The sequence below is a fragment of the Bactrocera dorsalis genome, chromosome 5 (assembly GCF_023373825.1).
Source record: "Bactrocera dorsalis isolate Fly_Bdor chromosome 5, ASM2337382v1, whole genome shotgun sequence".
Taxonomy (NCBI): Eukaryota; Metazoa; Arthropoda; class Insecta; order Diptera; family Tephritidae; genus Bactrocera; species Bactrocera dorsalis.
In genome coordinates this window covers 4,170,843-4,186,174 of record NC_064307.1, presented here as the reverse complement: position 1 = coordinate 4,186,174, position 15,332 = coordinate 4,170,843, and the positions used below count along the sequence as shown (strand labels likewise).

At 31.8% G+C, this 15,332-nt stretch overlaps 2 protein-coding genes across 3 annotated transcripts in view; one reads left to right on the top strand and one right to left on the bottom strand.

Annotated features, from left to right (window-relative positions):
• Positions 1–2,062: 2,062 nt before the first annotated feature.
• On the top strand, positions 2,063–2,542 carry LOC109579995 (uncharacterized). Its single transcript, XM_019992650.3, has one exon. It carries the CDS (start codon positions 2,195–2,197, stop codon positions 2,417–2,419), a length of 225 nt encoding a protein of 74 aa, XP_019848209.1. The 5' UTR covers positions 2,063–2,194; the 3' UTR covers positions 2,420–2,542.
• A 4,040-nt stretch (positions 2,543–6,582) lies between these two features.
• The window catches only part of LOC105232639 (protein boule), a 35,467-nt gene continuing 26,717 nt past the window's right edge, over positions 6,583–15,332 (bottom strand). For both annotated transcript variants that reach the window (XM_029552992.2, XM_011214409.4), the window contains exon 9: positions 6,583–15,243. In XM_029552992.2, the coding sequence (XP_029408852.1) occupies positions 15,236–15,243 (8 nt within the window). In that variant the 3' untranslated portion in view covers positions 6,583–15,235. The remainder of the gene's footprint in view (positions 15,244–15,332) is intronic.

The window sequence follows — 15,332 nt, the reverse complement described above, 5'->3', positions numbered from 1 at the left end:
ACTCTAAAATCTCCATTATTCTCAACCTTGCTGGTTTTGGTATCAGAAAATATTTTCAACTGTTGGCTTTGTATATCAGGTTTTGCATGATTTTAATCTGAATAATTCTTGGAAAGTTTTTTTGTTCTTATTGTAGGCTCAGAATACGTTTTACTTAATTTAACATTTAGATTTTAACGTCTGTGATAAAATATTGTTATACTTAGATCCTTTGTCTCTTGTCAGAACTTTTAGAATCTCAATGCAATTTATGGGGCCTGTGACTTCGTTAAAGCCCAGGTACGAGATACAGAAAACCTCAACTGTCACGCAATTCAAATACATATGTATGTACTTACTAAAAGCACCACTTTGCTTACGGCGCAATCAATTGAGAGATCTTAAGTGCAGGCTTAACAAATTGTAAGTAACATCATACGAGTATCATCAATAGACTTGCCGATCAACACTGTTATCAATCATTATACTACGTATGAAAAGCTGGTGAGTCAAGCGCCAATATCTGTTTAAATAAATTATATGTATGTACTTACATATATACTATTAAACGAGTGCTGGATTGAATTACTACTACGCATGCGCCAATACTAATAAGACAAGCTGTAAAACGCAGTATTTTATCTGTGGCTACTAATAAAATACTATATGTACATACATATTTATTTATTTACATCCATGATTATTGTTTACTGATGTTTTTAAAGTGATTGAACATACTTACATACATACATATATGTATATTTTAATAAATATTTTTCCACGGTACTCGTATATCGATAGAACATGCGCCCAAGAAGCCTTTGACGTAATCGATGATTGCGATTAAACAAAACATGGCTTACGTTTGCGAATGAAATGGCGATTCAATGCGTATTAAGCGCAGTAAATAATTCATTGTAAATTCGTGTAAGTGAACACTGTTCTACATATACATGTGTACATACATACAATGTACTTTGTACCTGCATATGTGAGTGCATACATATATTTTAAGCTCATTATTTACTAGATAACGGTTTGCCGCTATATATGTAAATATTATTAACACAGGATGACGCAAGCTTTCACAATGCTACCTCCTATTCTACATCCTGGATGATGTAACTAAAGTGATGGTGATATTTACAAATAAAATATTTATAATGTGTGACATAAGATATTCACAATGTTGCTTCAAGTATTACTAGATAATATGTCTATATAAAGTATACTTCTACTCACTTAAAATAAAGTTAAGTCGTCATTACGCGGTTATATCCATTTGCAAGCCAGAAAAAGCACCTTATTTTGTGATTTTTTTAATAGGAATTTTATTAAATAAATAATATAAAATAATATATCCACATTTACAGAATTGACTCTCATATTCGGCGATTAATTTTGACAAATTTTGGATTCCGTTGATATCGTAGCCGGTCGCCAGGAGAACCTCCGCAAAAGGTGGCTTTCAGCGATGAAGATTTTTCTGCTTAAAATTATATCAAATCCAAAAACAATATTATAACCATAGGTGAACTTTTTTCTGAGTACTAAAAATAAAAAATACTTTAAAATCTTATAATTATGGCCAATTCAACTATTTACCCATTCTATAGAATTGTGAAGCTTTGACCAAGTTTAGTCGGGCTTCTGAATTAGTGCTTACTTGAGAAATGAAAGTACATTTTTTGCGATTTCAAAACTAGTGGTATTTCAAAATATAAAAAAATAGTTTATAACAGTAATTTAAGTAAACGATTCAAATTGTTTAAAAAAAAAAAAACAAAAGATAACAATGCTCTTGTTGAAACCACTCGTATGAGCACTACACGAAACTGATATCTCTAGAAACTACAAACTAACACAATAATTCAATAACACCATAAACGTTTATTTGAAATCACAAAAAAAAAAACTGCAAACTACACACACACTTGCAAACAAAGTGAAAATTGATAAGAGCCAACAGGCCACCAGCTGATTGCTGCTCCAATCACTAGTAAAAACCAACAATAAAACAAAGCGACAGTTGAGAACTAAGACTTTGGCACTTAAGTGACTGACTATATAAAGATTGTACCAGCTCGGGTATTCAACAGATTGTCGTGAACATCGAAAGCAAGAATATTAGCACTCAACTTACTTTTGTCGCACTAAGTAATTTTATTTAGTACAAAAACATATTTAAAGTTAAAAACAACAAAGTTTTCCGAAAATGTCTGCGAAAAACGTTAATTCACTTGTCGGTGCCACCACACGCTACATCGCCGGCCGAAATGCAATGCAGACAGTTTATTGGCGCACAATGCCCGGAACCGATGGACGAATGGTGAAAATACATAAAAACTGTGAATTCGACAAAGTACAGAACCTGCCCGCCAAAATTCGCATGCAGTACTACAATAAAAACTTCTGGACATCAACGGATGGAGCACACTGATCTCGGCCGAAAAAAACGAATTTTTAGATTAGCGGATTTAGTATAAGATGTGCGCTTGTGTTCTTCTATTAGTTATTAATGTCGCAACTCAATTAGTTAATTAGTAAATTATTAACACTGAAATATTTTCGTTTTTATTTATTGCTTTGTTTTTGTTTTGGTACAGTTAAAACTGCAAAAAGCGCAAGTACAACACAAACTCAGCCTTATTGATATATTTAATTGTGTGGGTGCATGTGTTAAAGTACGCGCACGCTTCATGTAAATGTCCATACGAAACACTTCAATTCATTTAATCGCCAACTAATGAGCAACAATAACCGCCTGTGTGTGCGTACACCTTGCACATGCTCATGGTGTGATTTGGATTGTAGGCCAATGGAAGTCGCTACGTTCAAAGTACTTAAGCACATATTCACTCTAATGTCAATTGACACATATAAATATATGTAAACACTTGCTGTTACAATAATCTCTGCCATTCACACTGTGTGTATGTGGAACAATATGTGACGTCAAGCTCCCACGTACTAATGAAAGATTAAGAAAATAGGTACACTTTAACGCCGGATCAATGCGGTTATGGCCTGCTAATTCTTAACATAACTATACCACTTCTAACTCAAGATTGCGGACAGGCTTGCACCTTGTCAGGAGCTGTGTTGGTGCACTTAAGCACAATTCGCATCGAGAGTTGCTCTCATCAAATATGTAGTAGTAACTTTTTCAACGAGTTCCTTCCAACTTATATTATTGATATTTACAAGATATACTGAGCATAATGCAGCTTCCTTACTTTCCTTCAATAAAAAAATATTTATTCTCTCATATATATATTAATCTTTATTATTTTACTAAATATAACTCAATTATTATGTTCCTTTTGCATTTAATCTTCCTTAAGGCAGAGGTTGGGTTCACACTCGTATTCTCGAATCACCAGTAGATACTGGTCATAGTTCCAGCTCTATCACAAACCCGACATAAAATACTTGGAACCCTCCAGGCACCAAGTCTTAAATCGTTGTCCACAAAAATCATAACGGATATACATAAGTAGTTTCATTGAGAGTTCAAAATGGTTTGAGCGCAGCGATGAAACTGGTTACCAAGATTATAAGGTCCTATGATAATGCATCAAAGTGGCGCATCCAGCGCGAATTGAGCCGCCAATGGTGGTAGCGGTTCATAGTTTTTTAATGTTACAATCCTTACTCTTAGAAATTAATGATTAGCCTTCAAGAAAATATTAATGTTGAGGCAGAATTACACTAAATGTTTATGCGGCGAAATACATAATTTTTCAATTTCAGCCACTTATTTATTTCTACTGAAAATTATAAATGCATATACTTATGTATATATATATTTTATTCAAACTATTATATAAAATGTAATTTACACAGAAATAAATTTCAATTGGCGAAGGCTGGTCGTCGATTAATGGGCATTTTGGAAATGAGCCAAAGTCGTTGGCGTGATTGCCACTTCAATAAGAAAAAAACTACAATACACATGTTTCTGGAAATGAGAAATTAAAACGGTATGAATTGCATTTTAAATGACCAAAATTGCGTCGAAAGCAAGTTCTATGAAATATTCAAATAAGAAGAACGTGAGAAAATTTATTTAGTAAAACTTTGATCGATTATTATGGATGAAAGGAACATTTATTGCACTGAATGCTAATTCCTTTCTATTTAAAAGTTTGTCGAGGAAACGTGATGGAAATCTATAAAATATGACCGAGTCGCAAAAGAACAGGTGAAATCGTGCATAATATTCGAAGCTATAAAGGGTTTGTAGGAAAGTAATAGGACTGAGTTGGTTTAAAAAAATTTATTGAACGAATCGTAGCAATTCTTTAAAAACTTTCGAAATAGGCTCATTCAGCGTCTATACAGTGCTGCTAACGCGATTTCCAAGCATTGAAGGCGTCACGGAAGGCATTCTCCGTAGTAGCTTTGAGAGCCGCGGTGCATGCTGTTTGGATCCGCTCTGTGGCGTGTGCCATTCGGAAATTGCCTCTTTGCCTCGGGATCATACTTAAAGATCCATGACTCGTCACCTGTGATTACGTTAATCAAAAATTGCGGGTCACTTTCACGCTTCCACTCGCCGCAAGTTCTGGTCGTCAGTGAGCACTTTGGGACAATGTCATGAATCACAGATTTTGATCAGTTTAACATTTGGGCAATTAAAATAATACTTAGTTGACGGTCTGACTTCAAAACTTTGCGCACATGAGTCACATTGTCGGTGTTTGTCAAAGTCGCAAGTCTCCCAGCACGGTATTCATTAGCGACCTTTTCTCGGCCATCTAAAAAGGCCTGGTGCCACCGAAACACTTGCTAAAGCAACATCTGGCCAAGCCTGTTTGACATATCCAACGTCCTTGTCGCAGATTTACCGAGTTTCACACAGAATTTAATCGCTGCATTTTCGGCTTGCACCACTCATAGAAACACGTCGCGCGAAAATATTTGTCCTGACTCTCCAAATGCTCGGAGACAACTAACCAGCCGCTCGTTCGTAAGCTAGGAACGCCCTCTACCGAGTCCAATTAGTTCGCGCCCGCTCCGAAGTACAGTCGCGGAGGAAGAAAATCAGTCCTATACCAAACCAATTAGAGGGCGGGACTACGTCCAATTTTTAAACATTTTTACTGCGATCCACTGCGCCATCTTAATGTTTACTCAAGTTGCAGCATGCACAGAAGGATTGACGGACGGACAGACAGTCACCCGGATTTGAACTCGTCTCTTTATCCTGATTGTTTAACTGGATTGGTTTTTGAAGAGAATAAAAACGGTGGCAAATGGTGAAAAAATACATGTTTGTTCAGAGTTTTTATGCATTCTACAAGTCTGACAATACGTACTAACGACATAATGATTTTGAAAAATAGACTTTCTAAAGTATGAGTATTTGAGCTAGATAGAAATTCAGGTTCCCACGTCGTCTGTTTATACTCGAATGAATGTCGGGTATCAGTATGTGTGTCCAACGCTCTTCTGATGAGGATTGCTACTATTGTAAGGCTCTTAGTTCTCTCCTGTTTTTGTTTTTTTACCTGCAGACGGTTCTGATACTGGTCTAATCGAGCGAATTCTCCCTGGATGTCAATGGGTGGCAAACAAGCTACAACTTCAGTGGTATCACTTGATATCAATCGGAAAGCACTTATTACTTGGATTGCAGAGTGCATATGCATTGCGTTTATTGGCCTAGCATATGCTTTTACGTCTAGCGTCTGTATCCATACTGGTGCTACTTACAAGATCGCGGAACTTATTGCTTTTGCTCTTAAAAATCGCCACCGGGAACGCACACAGCCTCTATTGGCCATCTTTCTCGACAGAGTATTATAGATATGTATGTATATAATAGGAGTATACGACAGGTTTATAATGGGGTGAGTGCGTTCGTTGCCAAGTCCCCAATACTTCTAAATAAAACACAAGCATTTCAGATGATTTTACGAATATTTATTTAGTGTTAGTTTATTATCTTTTTTATATTTTATTATTACATACATAGAGTTGTCATAAATATTTAGTATATGTATATTTATTGTAAGATTAATTTTAGGTAATTTCTTTGAGTGGGTGAAATGTATCTCTTTTCAATATTTTACGTGTTCAGTATATTTATATTTATTTATTTACGTTTTATTTTCAACATTATCTTCTTGTGTCGAATTTATTTAATTGTATTTACTTAAAATTACAGCCTTTATAATTACACTTTATATATATATATATATGTATATATATTTCTATGAATTTCTTTATCGCTTCATCAGCGCATACATTCTTCATGTCACACTTCGTACTCGTCTTCTCGCTTACCGATTTCCTTGCGCCGGAAATGAATTCGCGTTGTACTACACACATACACGTACGAGTATTTCGTGCATTTCCTTTCTACTATTTCCGTTTAAATTTTGTGCTTTCAAATATCGCACATTCATATGTATCTGTATATTTGTTTTACCTTTGTTGTAAGTATGTATGTGTGACTGTCAAATATCTGTTAGGTTTTGTCACTTGTGTGAGTATTAGTTAATTTGATATATTAATTCTGTTAATTTTGTTAATTTCTGACACATTTACCATATTTACTGGAAATATTTGTATGTACTGTATACTTCATCTAAATAAGTTGTATATTTATTTGTAACTGTTTTTTCTTGTTTTTTGTTTTTTGTTGTTTTATTTTATTTTTTTGCTTTCGATTTTCATTATTGGAGACTTAGTTCAAATGGGTGTAGACGAGTTGAGTTCTGCACTTTCAACGCGCATGTTCCTTGATACATGGGACATAGGCATTTTGAGTGAGTGAATGAGTGTGTGTGTGTGGGCGTGTGGAGTGTGAAAATCGGGTTCGTTGCAAGTGAAGTCTGCACAGATTGGTTGTACCACTATAATGCACACATATGCAAGTATATATTACCACATATATGTATGTATATGAACATGTGCAGCCTTGTACCGTTAGTACTCGTAGATAAATGTGTTTGATTTTTCAAAATTCAATCGCCGCTGTATTATCGTTTTAATTGAAAATTGCGACAAGTACATTTAACATATTTTAGAAGTTCATATGCATGCATGTATGTATGTATGTCATGCATTGTTAATGTTATGAAGACACATTTCATTTTTGTTATTATTTTATATATATTCAGTATATTTATTTGTTTAAATTACAATAATTTCTCACATTTCAACAATCATTTTAATAATGGTATATTCGTATAATACAATACAATACAATATTTGGTTTGCTGCTTCATATTATACAATTTTAATATTCATTGTCTCAATTTTAAAACTATCTCGTCTCAAAAGAGAAAATATATGTACCTCTATATTTATGGCTATGTATATATTTATGTTTGCATGTATATATATTTGTTTTATTACACTTTTTTATATTTTATTTGCAATAATCGTGTTGGTTTTTATGAGTTGAACTTGATGCCATATTTGTAATTTTTTGATTCGATAAATTTTTCTCACTTATTTTTTTATCGTTAATCAGATAGAACACAGTAGAGATCAGCATTTACACTTTTCAATATAATAAATTATTAATTAATTATTTTTGTAGTTTTCGATAAGATCGCATGTAGTATATACGTATGTATATACTTATGTTTAACAATTATCATATAAATAATCAATGAAGACGTGATCGCTATAGATTAAACCAATTCACAAAATTTTGAATGTTAAATTTTTATTTGAAGGAATGGAAGTTTTATAAATTCAGAAAATAACGGAGAATTAATAAAAAAAAATTTTACTGAAATACAGGGTGTGCCATGTCAAACCAATGCATTCTCATATGGTTTTGTCTGCAATATGCTTTTTCGAATACAAAAAAATATTTACATAGACTTTTTTTGAGTTAATTGTAGATATATTGACAAGTATTACATATTTTTCATAAAAAGGCAAGTGTAAACGAGGCATAACAATACAAATTTATGGTTTATGTCTTCGTAAAATGGCTGCGACATTCAGGTTATACTGTATTGGAAAATCCATTAGTCGTTTTTTACGACTAGCATGTCTCATTGAATAATGTTTATACTCAACAGCATATTATTACTTAGATATTTGGTCTATTGTGCCCTCTACATATTATTATTACTTCGCCTAATAACTTAAGAATAAAAAATTGGGAAGAATCTGTCTTCGGATTTGACATTTTATAATGCCTAACCTTTTGTGACTGTCATAATAAAGATAAGTCGAAGGTGCACATAATTCGTTTGAGGCAACTCGCAATAACGTGGAAGTCAGGAGTAAACAGAATTTCAATCAATCAAAAAGATCGTAAGTCATTGTATAGCAAATGTATTCAAAAATACTCTGTTTTAATTTGTCGTTGAGTTATGACGCCAGCAATTTTGAAAAATGTCGTTTTGAGAAAAACGCGTTTAAAGTTCCACTTATACATATATGCATGCATCTCCGAGCGGTCGCTCTTTAGAACGCTGTCATCCAAAAATTATTCAAGATAAGACCTTCCCGATTTCACAGGATATTTATGGAAATATAAGCTATGGAAAAATCAAATAAAAAAATTTTTTTTTGAAAGTGTCACACTGGTATAATAGCTCCTTAAGTTGGATGCAGGCTTGGATGACAAATTATTTTAAAATAAACAGTTAAGTGTGACGAAAATGTTTCAGTTACCATTACTTAAGATGTGATTTCCTGAAGCGCGCAATCTACGCAATTATAGCGGAAACGAAAAGGGCAACAATTTTGAATTGAGAATTTGAGGTTATTAAAAGAAACATGCAAGATATAACATATATGGAAATTCTTTTATGAGAAATGATGAGTTTAAATTCTCCTTCAGAAAAGTATTTATTAAAACAAGAAAGTAAATTGGCACGATGAAAAAGCAGAAATTGTTTCATAGCACATAAGACATGAAGCTGCCATCGGTTCGACATGCTAGGCTAAGCACATAGTGGAAAGTAAATTTTTCTTTTCCATTGTCAAATTTAATTAGAAGTTAATATTAACCTTCGTTAATATAAACACAAAAAGGATCAGCGCTTATTATGTGTACCAGAGGAGGAATAATAAATAAGAAATTATAAGAAGAGGAAGTTTGGAATATTTTCATGCCATCGAATAATGTATTTCGACGTTTCGACGGGCGATCCGTTGACTGGCATTTGATTGCATTTAGTATATAAACGGGTATTTGTATATATATATAAGCACATCTATATGCGGATGCACGAATAATAATAAATCGTTTTTGTCATATGTAAACACATATGCACATACATATGTACTAAGTAAATATCGTACACATATAGTAAAAAATACTCAACAATTTCGGTGAAACCATTTTGCGCTACAATTTCATTTGAATTTTTAACAATTTTGAATACCAATTTCCAAATGATATAAACACTTTTCGCCTCATACAAATCTAATTTACACATGCATACATGTGTGTATGTATGTGTTTATGTATATGTGTGCTTAATTTTGATTTCTGCTGTTAACTGCTATGAAAATAAATACTTTTTAATATACATATGGATTTATACACATACGAGTACTTAAGTATGTGCCAGCAAAATGCAACAACAACATATAATATTGTTCCAGTAGATTTTCTTAATGACTTCGGTAATCAAATCTCGTTGGCGAAAATCGGTGGCTTGCTTACATATACATATCTCTGTTACATTTACTACGATTTTTTGCCGGAATGTATTCATTACTCTTAATAAATCTGGATAATGGGTATGGAAATAATTTTATTTTATAATTTAGTTAATCAATACTTGTATTGCAGTTAGTATATATGTATGTATGTATTTCAAAAAATCAAATCTTACATTTGTTCACTATAATAAAACGCATCAAAATAGAGTTGTTTGTATATGATGATCATTTTCTCGTAAATATCTTACAGTTGTGGTGTATATGTATGTATTTAAACAATTACATACATACAATTTGTACACTTTTATAAAAGAGAGCGCTTTATGCATTTTCAATGATAACAAAGTCATATACATGTATGTAACTATTATATGTATTATGTTATTAAAATGAATAAGTAATGAGGAGAATTTACTGTATTTACAAAGGAATAATAAATCATTTAATTCCAAAACTATTTCAAAAATATAAAAAGGAAAATATTTAAAATTTTCACGGAGAGACAACAATGAACCTCACAGCTTTTCGTTTTTTTTTGTTTTTTGTTTTGCTCCCGGCCAATGTAATATGGCCTAAAAATGTTTCAACTTACAAAAGGTCGAATATCACATATACATACATTTATATATATATACGTACACACTTAAACATTACAAAAGTTGGCTGTAAGTAACTATTGCTGATAATGTTGGGTGAGATCCCTCTTAGGAACAACCTTTCAACCGAACCTGACTGTTGATAATTATTTTTTTTTCCAGTGATCTACATTTGTATATTTGGAAACTTACGGTTTGACATTGACTTCAATTCACATTAGCAATAGCTCTTACAACCAAAAAATATAATATTTTTCCAAAAAGATCTGTTTGTACGGATAAAAATTGCTAAAATACAGCATACAGTTGTGGGAGCGCATATAAATAGATAATATGGAAGTTCCCTGATTAAAGTCTGCTTTTTGAAATCCAGTTCTTCTAGTTGCGATGACTCAAATACCAACTTTCCGACGCTTTTGAACAGGACTCGACATTTGCATCGACTGTGTCAATGTCTCGCCACAGATACTACCAGTGAAGCAGCCTCAGAGACAACAGGCGCAACCTTAGAACTGATCTCAATGTAGATTCAGTGTCTCTATGAACAAAGCATATTTGTATAGACAGCGAATCAATGTATGCTGTAACTAATTGTCACACTCGTAGTATAATATAACTTTAACTAATATAATAATTTTCGAGTTATTGCATTCCTCAGAAAAAATTATAAATAATAAAAACAACGGTCAACATGAGTTTTAATACTTCAGTTTGTATGATTTGTGGTATGGGAAATTAAATTCATATTTAAACAGCCCTTGCTCGCTTAATCTATCTACACAATAATTTTACATAAATCTTCGTTGCATATAATTATTGTATTCATGTACTTTAGTATTATTTAAATATAATTCTTAATTTTATAAGTATATTCCTAAATAATTGATTTATGCAAATTATAATTTCACAAATAGTTTCGATTTGTGTCGCCAACAAGAGTTTTTTTTTCTATTTCAATTTCGTTTTATGGTTTCAACGTACTTTTTGCCTACAAATTTGGAGCATTTTTGAAGACAGCTAAAACAGCTTAAATAATAATTAGCAACCACATGCTTACACACAATCACATACATATGTAATACGAATATAATAAATATAATATGCAAATGCACTGAAACTTTACTTAGAGGATTCTTAAACGGGGTAAACAGTGCTTTTAAAGTGCTATTTGTCAAATCCCAAAAAACTCCCAGTCTCACATTTTTCAACCAGCACCTTTACAAGTGGTAATGCTTTATCTGATAAGTTTTTGATAAAAGTTAGGTTAGTTTGGGTTGGGGGATACTTTGCGGTAAATTCTGCGACAAAACTTTCTGTATTTAGAAAGAAGACATGGAGTCTAATCTAAATTTGATATTCATCGTGTAAACTCCAAAGGTTGTGGCCATCATTGAATTTTTACAGAAATATCACGCTGTTTGGGGTTTTAGTTAATTCTTGCTGACTCAGAACTTATTTGTTATAAATATATATTTTATAGTATATATATATTTTATAGTGTCTACGGTTACTCGGAAAACATTTTCCAATTATTTTGAGTCTTTCTCTAAAAGCTATATTTCTAAAAGTTTTTGAAAATACGAAATATATCCCCAGAATAGTTTATCTTTTCAAATTGTATGTCGCAATATGGTGAGACATGAAGTTTCTGAATTGGAATTGAAATCTTCGGGTTTGCAATTTGTATAAATGGGTGGGCCAAACAAAACGTTTAAATTTTTTCTTTAGATACTGTGAATAAGGTAGCCTAATGAATACATAAAAATATTGTTAATGAAAATTTTAAATAAACATTCAATGAAAGATTAGCTTCTTTTAATTTTTATATTGTGGGAAATTTGCCAATTATTTTAAATATTTTAAAACTATAATTTTAAATATGGGAGGTTATGTAAGCATGCGATTACTTGATTACTTATACGAGTAATTAAGCTCTAACGGTTTTTGTTGGTTTCATTCAAGATTCTCAAGTGTCTTTCATTACTTTATAGCATTAATTAGTTTTCTAAGTAGTTTCTAGATTTTTTTTAATAGTTTTTTGAATTTTTTCTTGTAAAATAATAATAATACTCAGTTACAGCTAATATTTGCTGTATGTTCACTTACTAGGCCAAAAGTTATGTTATGTTCAATTTGTATAATTAAGTTAAACTATTTATTGTGTTACTATAATATTAGATATTACTTAATATTGCATATTTGCTTTACAACTTTAACAAATTCGTATACTTACACACGGCTGCACAAACGTACACGCACTTATATATACATATGTAAGTATATTGAGGGCGTCAAACAATGTTTTTAGGATAAATAGACCACATCGAGATTTGTATAGAGTTTGTTTTGTGTTTTCGTTTTGTTCAATATACCACTTATTTAAAAAATATACAATATACATATAATATGTATAATATAATATCCTATATTTGTTATGTTAGCTTCCTACATACAAGTATTTACCATATGAATCTATGTATGTATGCTTATACATGTAGTCTGTACGTAATTATTTATATAATTTGACACAACCGTATATGTATGTATATAATTCAGTATTTCATGAATTTCTACGCTTTCGTGTAGTTACATTTAGTTTCTTTATTTGCATTTACATTTTATATATATGTATGTATATTAATTAGTGTACGTGTTTTCAGAACTTTTCCAAACCTAAAAATGCCTTTTGTGCAATTCAAATTGTGTTTCACCCTAACCTCTGCTCATTTGCGGGTACTTGCTACTCAAGTTTTATTATATTTATAATTGATATTTCATAGTGGAAATTTTTAAAATTACAGTTGAAGTATTTTCCACAGCCCAATCATTCAATTAGTGCTTTCTTACTGCCTGTCAATGTACTCCCAGTAAATATATCTTACGTAGGACCCATTCTATGTAATGTTCGAAATTGTATGTACAATTGAAGAATATTAATTCCTAAATAAGTGTCAGAACTTTATTCATACTTTCAAAGACTTTCACTTTCGTTATCCAATATAATATTTTCAAATTTATAGTCATTAATCGAAAAAAGGTTGCGGCGCTTAAAATCAGACTAACAGAAACAGAGAAACACCAAAATTGATGAACACGAAAATAAAACATTTAAGTTGCTATGGTATTTCCGCTTTATCTCATAAAGATTTAAATATGAATGAAAATATTAAACTTTCTTCGAAGTTATAAGAGCTCTCGCTCGTTGATTATACCAAAGATTAAAGGATCGAAAACATTTCTCTCAACAATTAATCTAGAGCAAACTAAATAAATCCTAACCACATTACGGAGGCCTTCATATCCATTCTAAAATCTAAGTCCTTATAAATCACTGTCTGTTCCAAAATCGTTGATTATAATCCAAACTGGAATATATATTTTGCGACCGTGTAATATTGTATTTAAAATCAGTCGATAGTACTTTCCTAAGTAAAAAAGCTGAATCTTAGTAATAATTGAAACAATCATTGGCAGACAATCGCTGAATTTGAGCCATTAATTTCAAAATTGTTTAAATTCTTTTATAAAAAGTTTGGGATTAAGCTTTCTTTCGGTGCACGATGGGGAGAGAAAGCAAAGCAGCGAAAACAAATCGATATGCGAATTGCAAACGAAGAATTTTTTCTATATTAGGCATTATAGCTTCACCGTTGTGACCTGTCAAACTACCACATGGCGCTAAAATAGGTGTCTGAATGTCATCATGGAAATCTGCCCACGGACAACTGATGTAAAAAGGCGACACTCTGACGCTACGAAAATAGCAGAGAATCGATGCTATTTGTGAATTAAATGTACGCTCATCTCTAGTCATATTTTTCAGGTAAGGTTACATGCACACTCATGTAATTATAAAGCGAATTGACACCCGATCCGATTTCTTTGTACAGACGTGAAATGAGAACTTCAAGTAGTTACATTATTTATTTCATTTATTCAGCGTTGATAACAGTTATTTTTGCATTTGTTTAGTTTTTTTATTTATGTGTATTATTATTTAGTTTCAGTGTTTTTTGTTTTTTAAATCATCATACATTTTCCGATACAGAAATATGACATAAATTCAAATGTTAAAAGAAATTTCAATTAACCAATACTCATCATTGAGATCACAAAACATACTAGTACATAATACAATTTGTATGAAATGCCGATTGTAAGGTTAAGGAGAATGGGATAATGTTATTTTTACTTGACCAAAGCGAATTTATGTAATGCAAGCAAAATAATCAATAAAGTAGTTAATGCATAATTAAATTACAATGAAAAAATTTGAAGGGTGGGTTTTCTTTTCATAATTTAAAATAGTGTTGGTTACTTCAAATCGAAATTTAAATGCAATTTTTGTTTATCATTCTACACATGTAAAGAGTCTAATTGAAAATATGAAAATATAATAAAAAATCAATATCAAACGAAGGTAATGTAAGAAATAGGTAGTATAGAGATTTCAGCTAGTAAGTGATGTTGTGTTGCTATTAATTATGCTGGGACTTATATATATTTTAGCTAAGTTTATGTTGTTGTTTCTTTAGTCATTTGTCACAAACATAATGAGTTTTGAGAGGAAGGGGAAATATTCTGAGTAGTACCGTCGGAAAATCAAAAAGAGAAAAATAGTTATGCAATCAACCACGTTGTCCTACATTGGTTTAAATTCTTGCTTAGAAAATATTGCTTTGCCAGGCCTAATATACTAAATAAAATTAAAAGTAACAAAAAATATTTAAAAGCCTCTGTGTCTCTCATGTACGTGTAGTTTTGCAAATGCCACTCAGTTTATAGAAGCATCTTCGGCTTTATATATATGAACCAAACGACAAATTTCGTTGTTCGTCCCCACGAGCTCTCGCTACTTGGTAGCGATCACATCACGTTGTAATCAGTTAACACTATTCTTATTCTGGTTATTGTTTTTAGGTTTAATAATACCGCTCCGAATTCTTCTCCATCTCTTCAGCTAACATACGCAGATCCACACATATTGTTCGTTTGATAGTTTGCTGTTTACTTTAAATATCTACGGAGAAATAAGGCATTCTTTGAATATTGAAAAGTTCAAGAGATTTTCCGATAACAAAACTACTCTATTGCTTACTAACATACAGG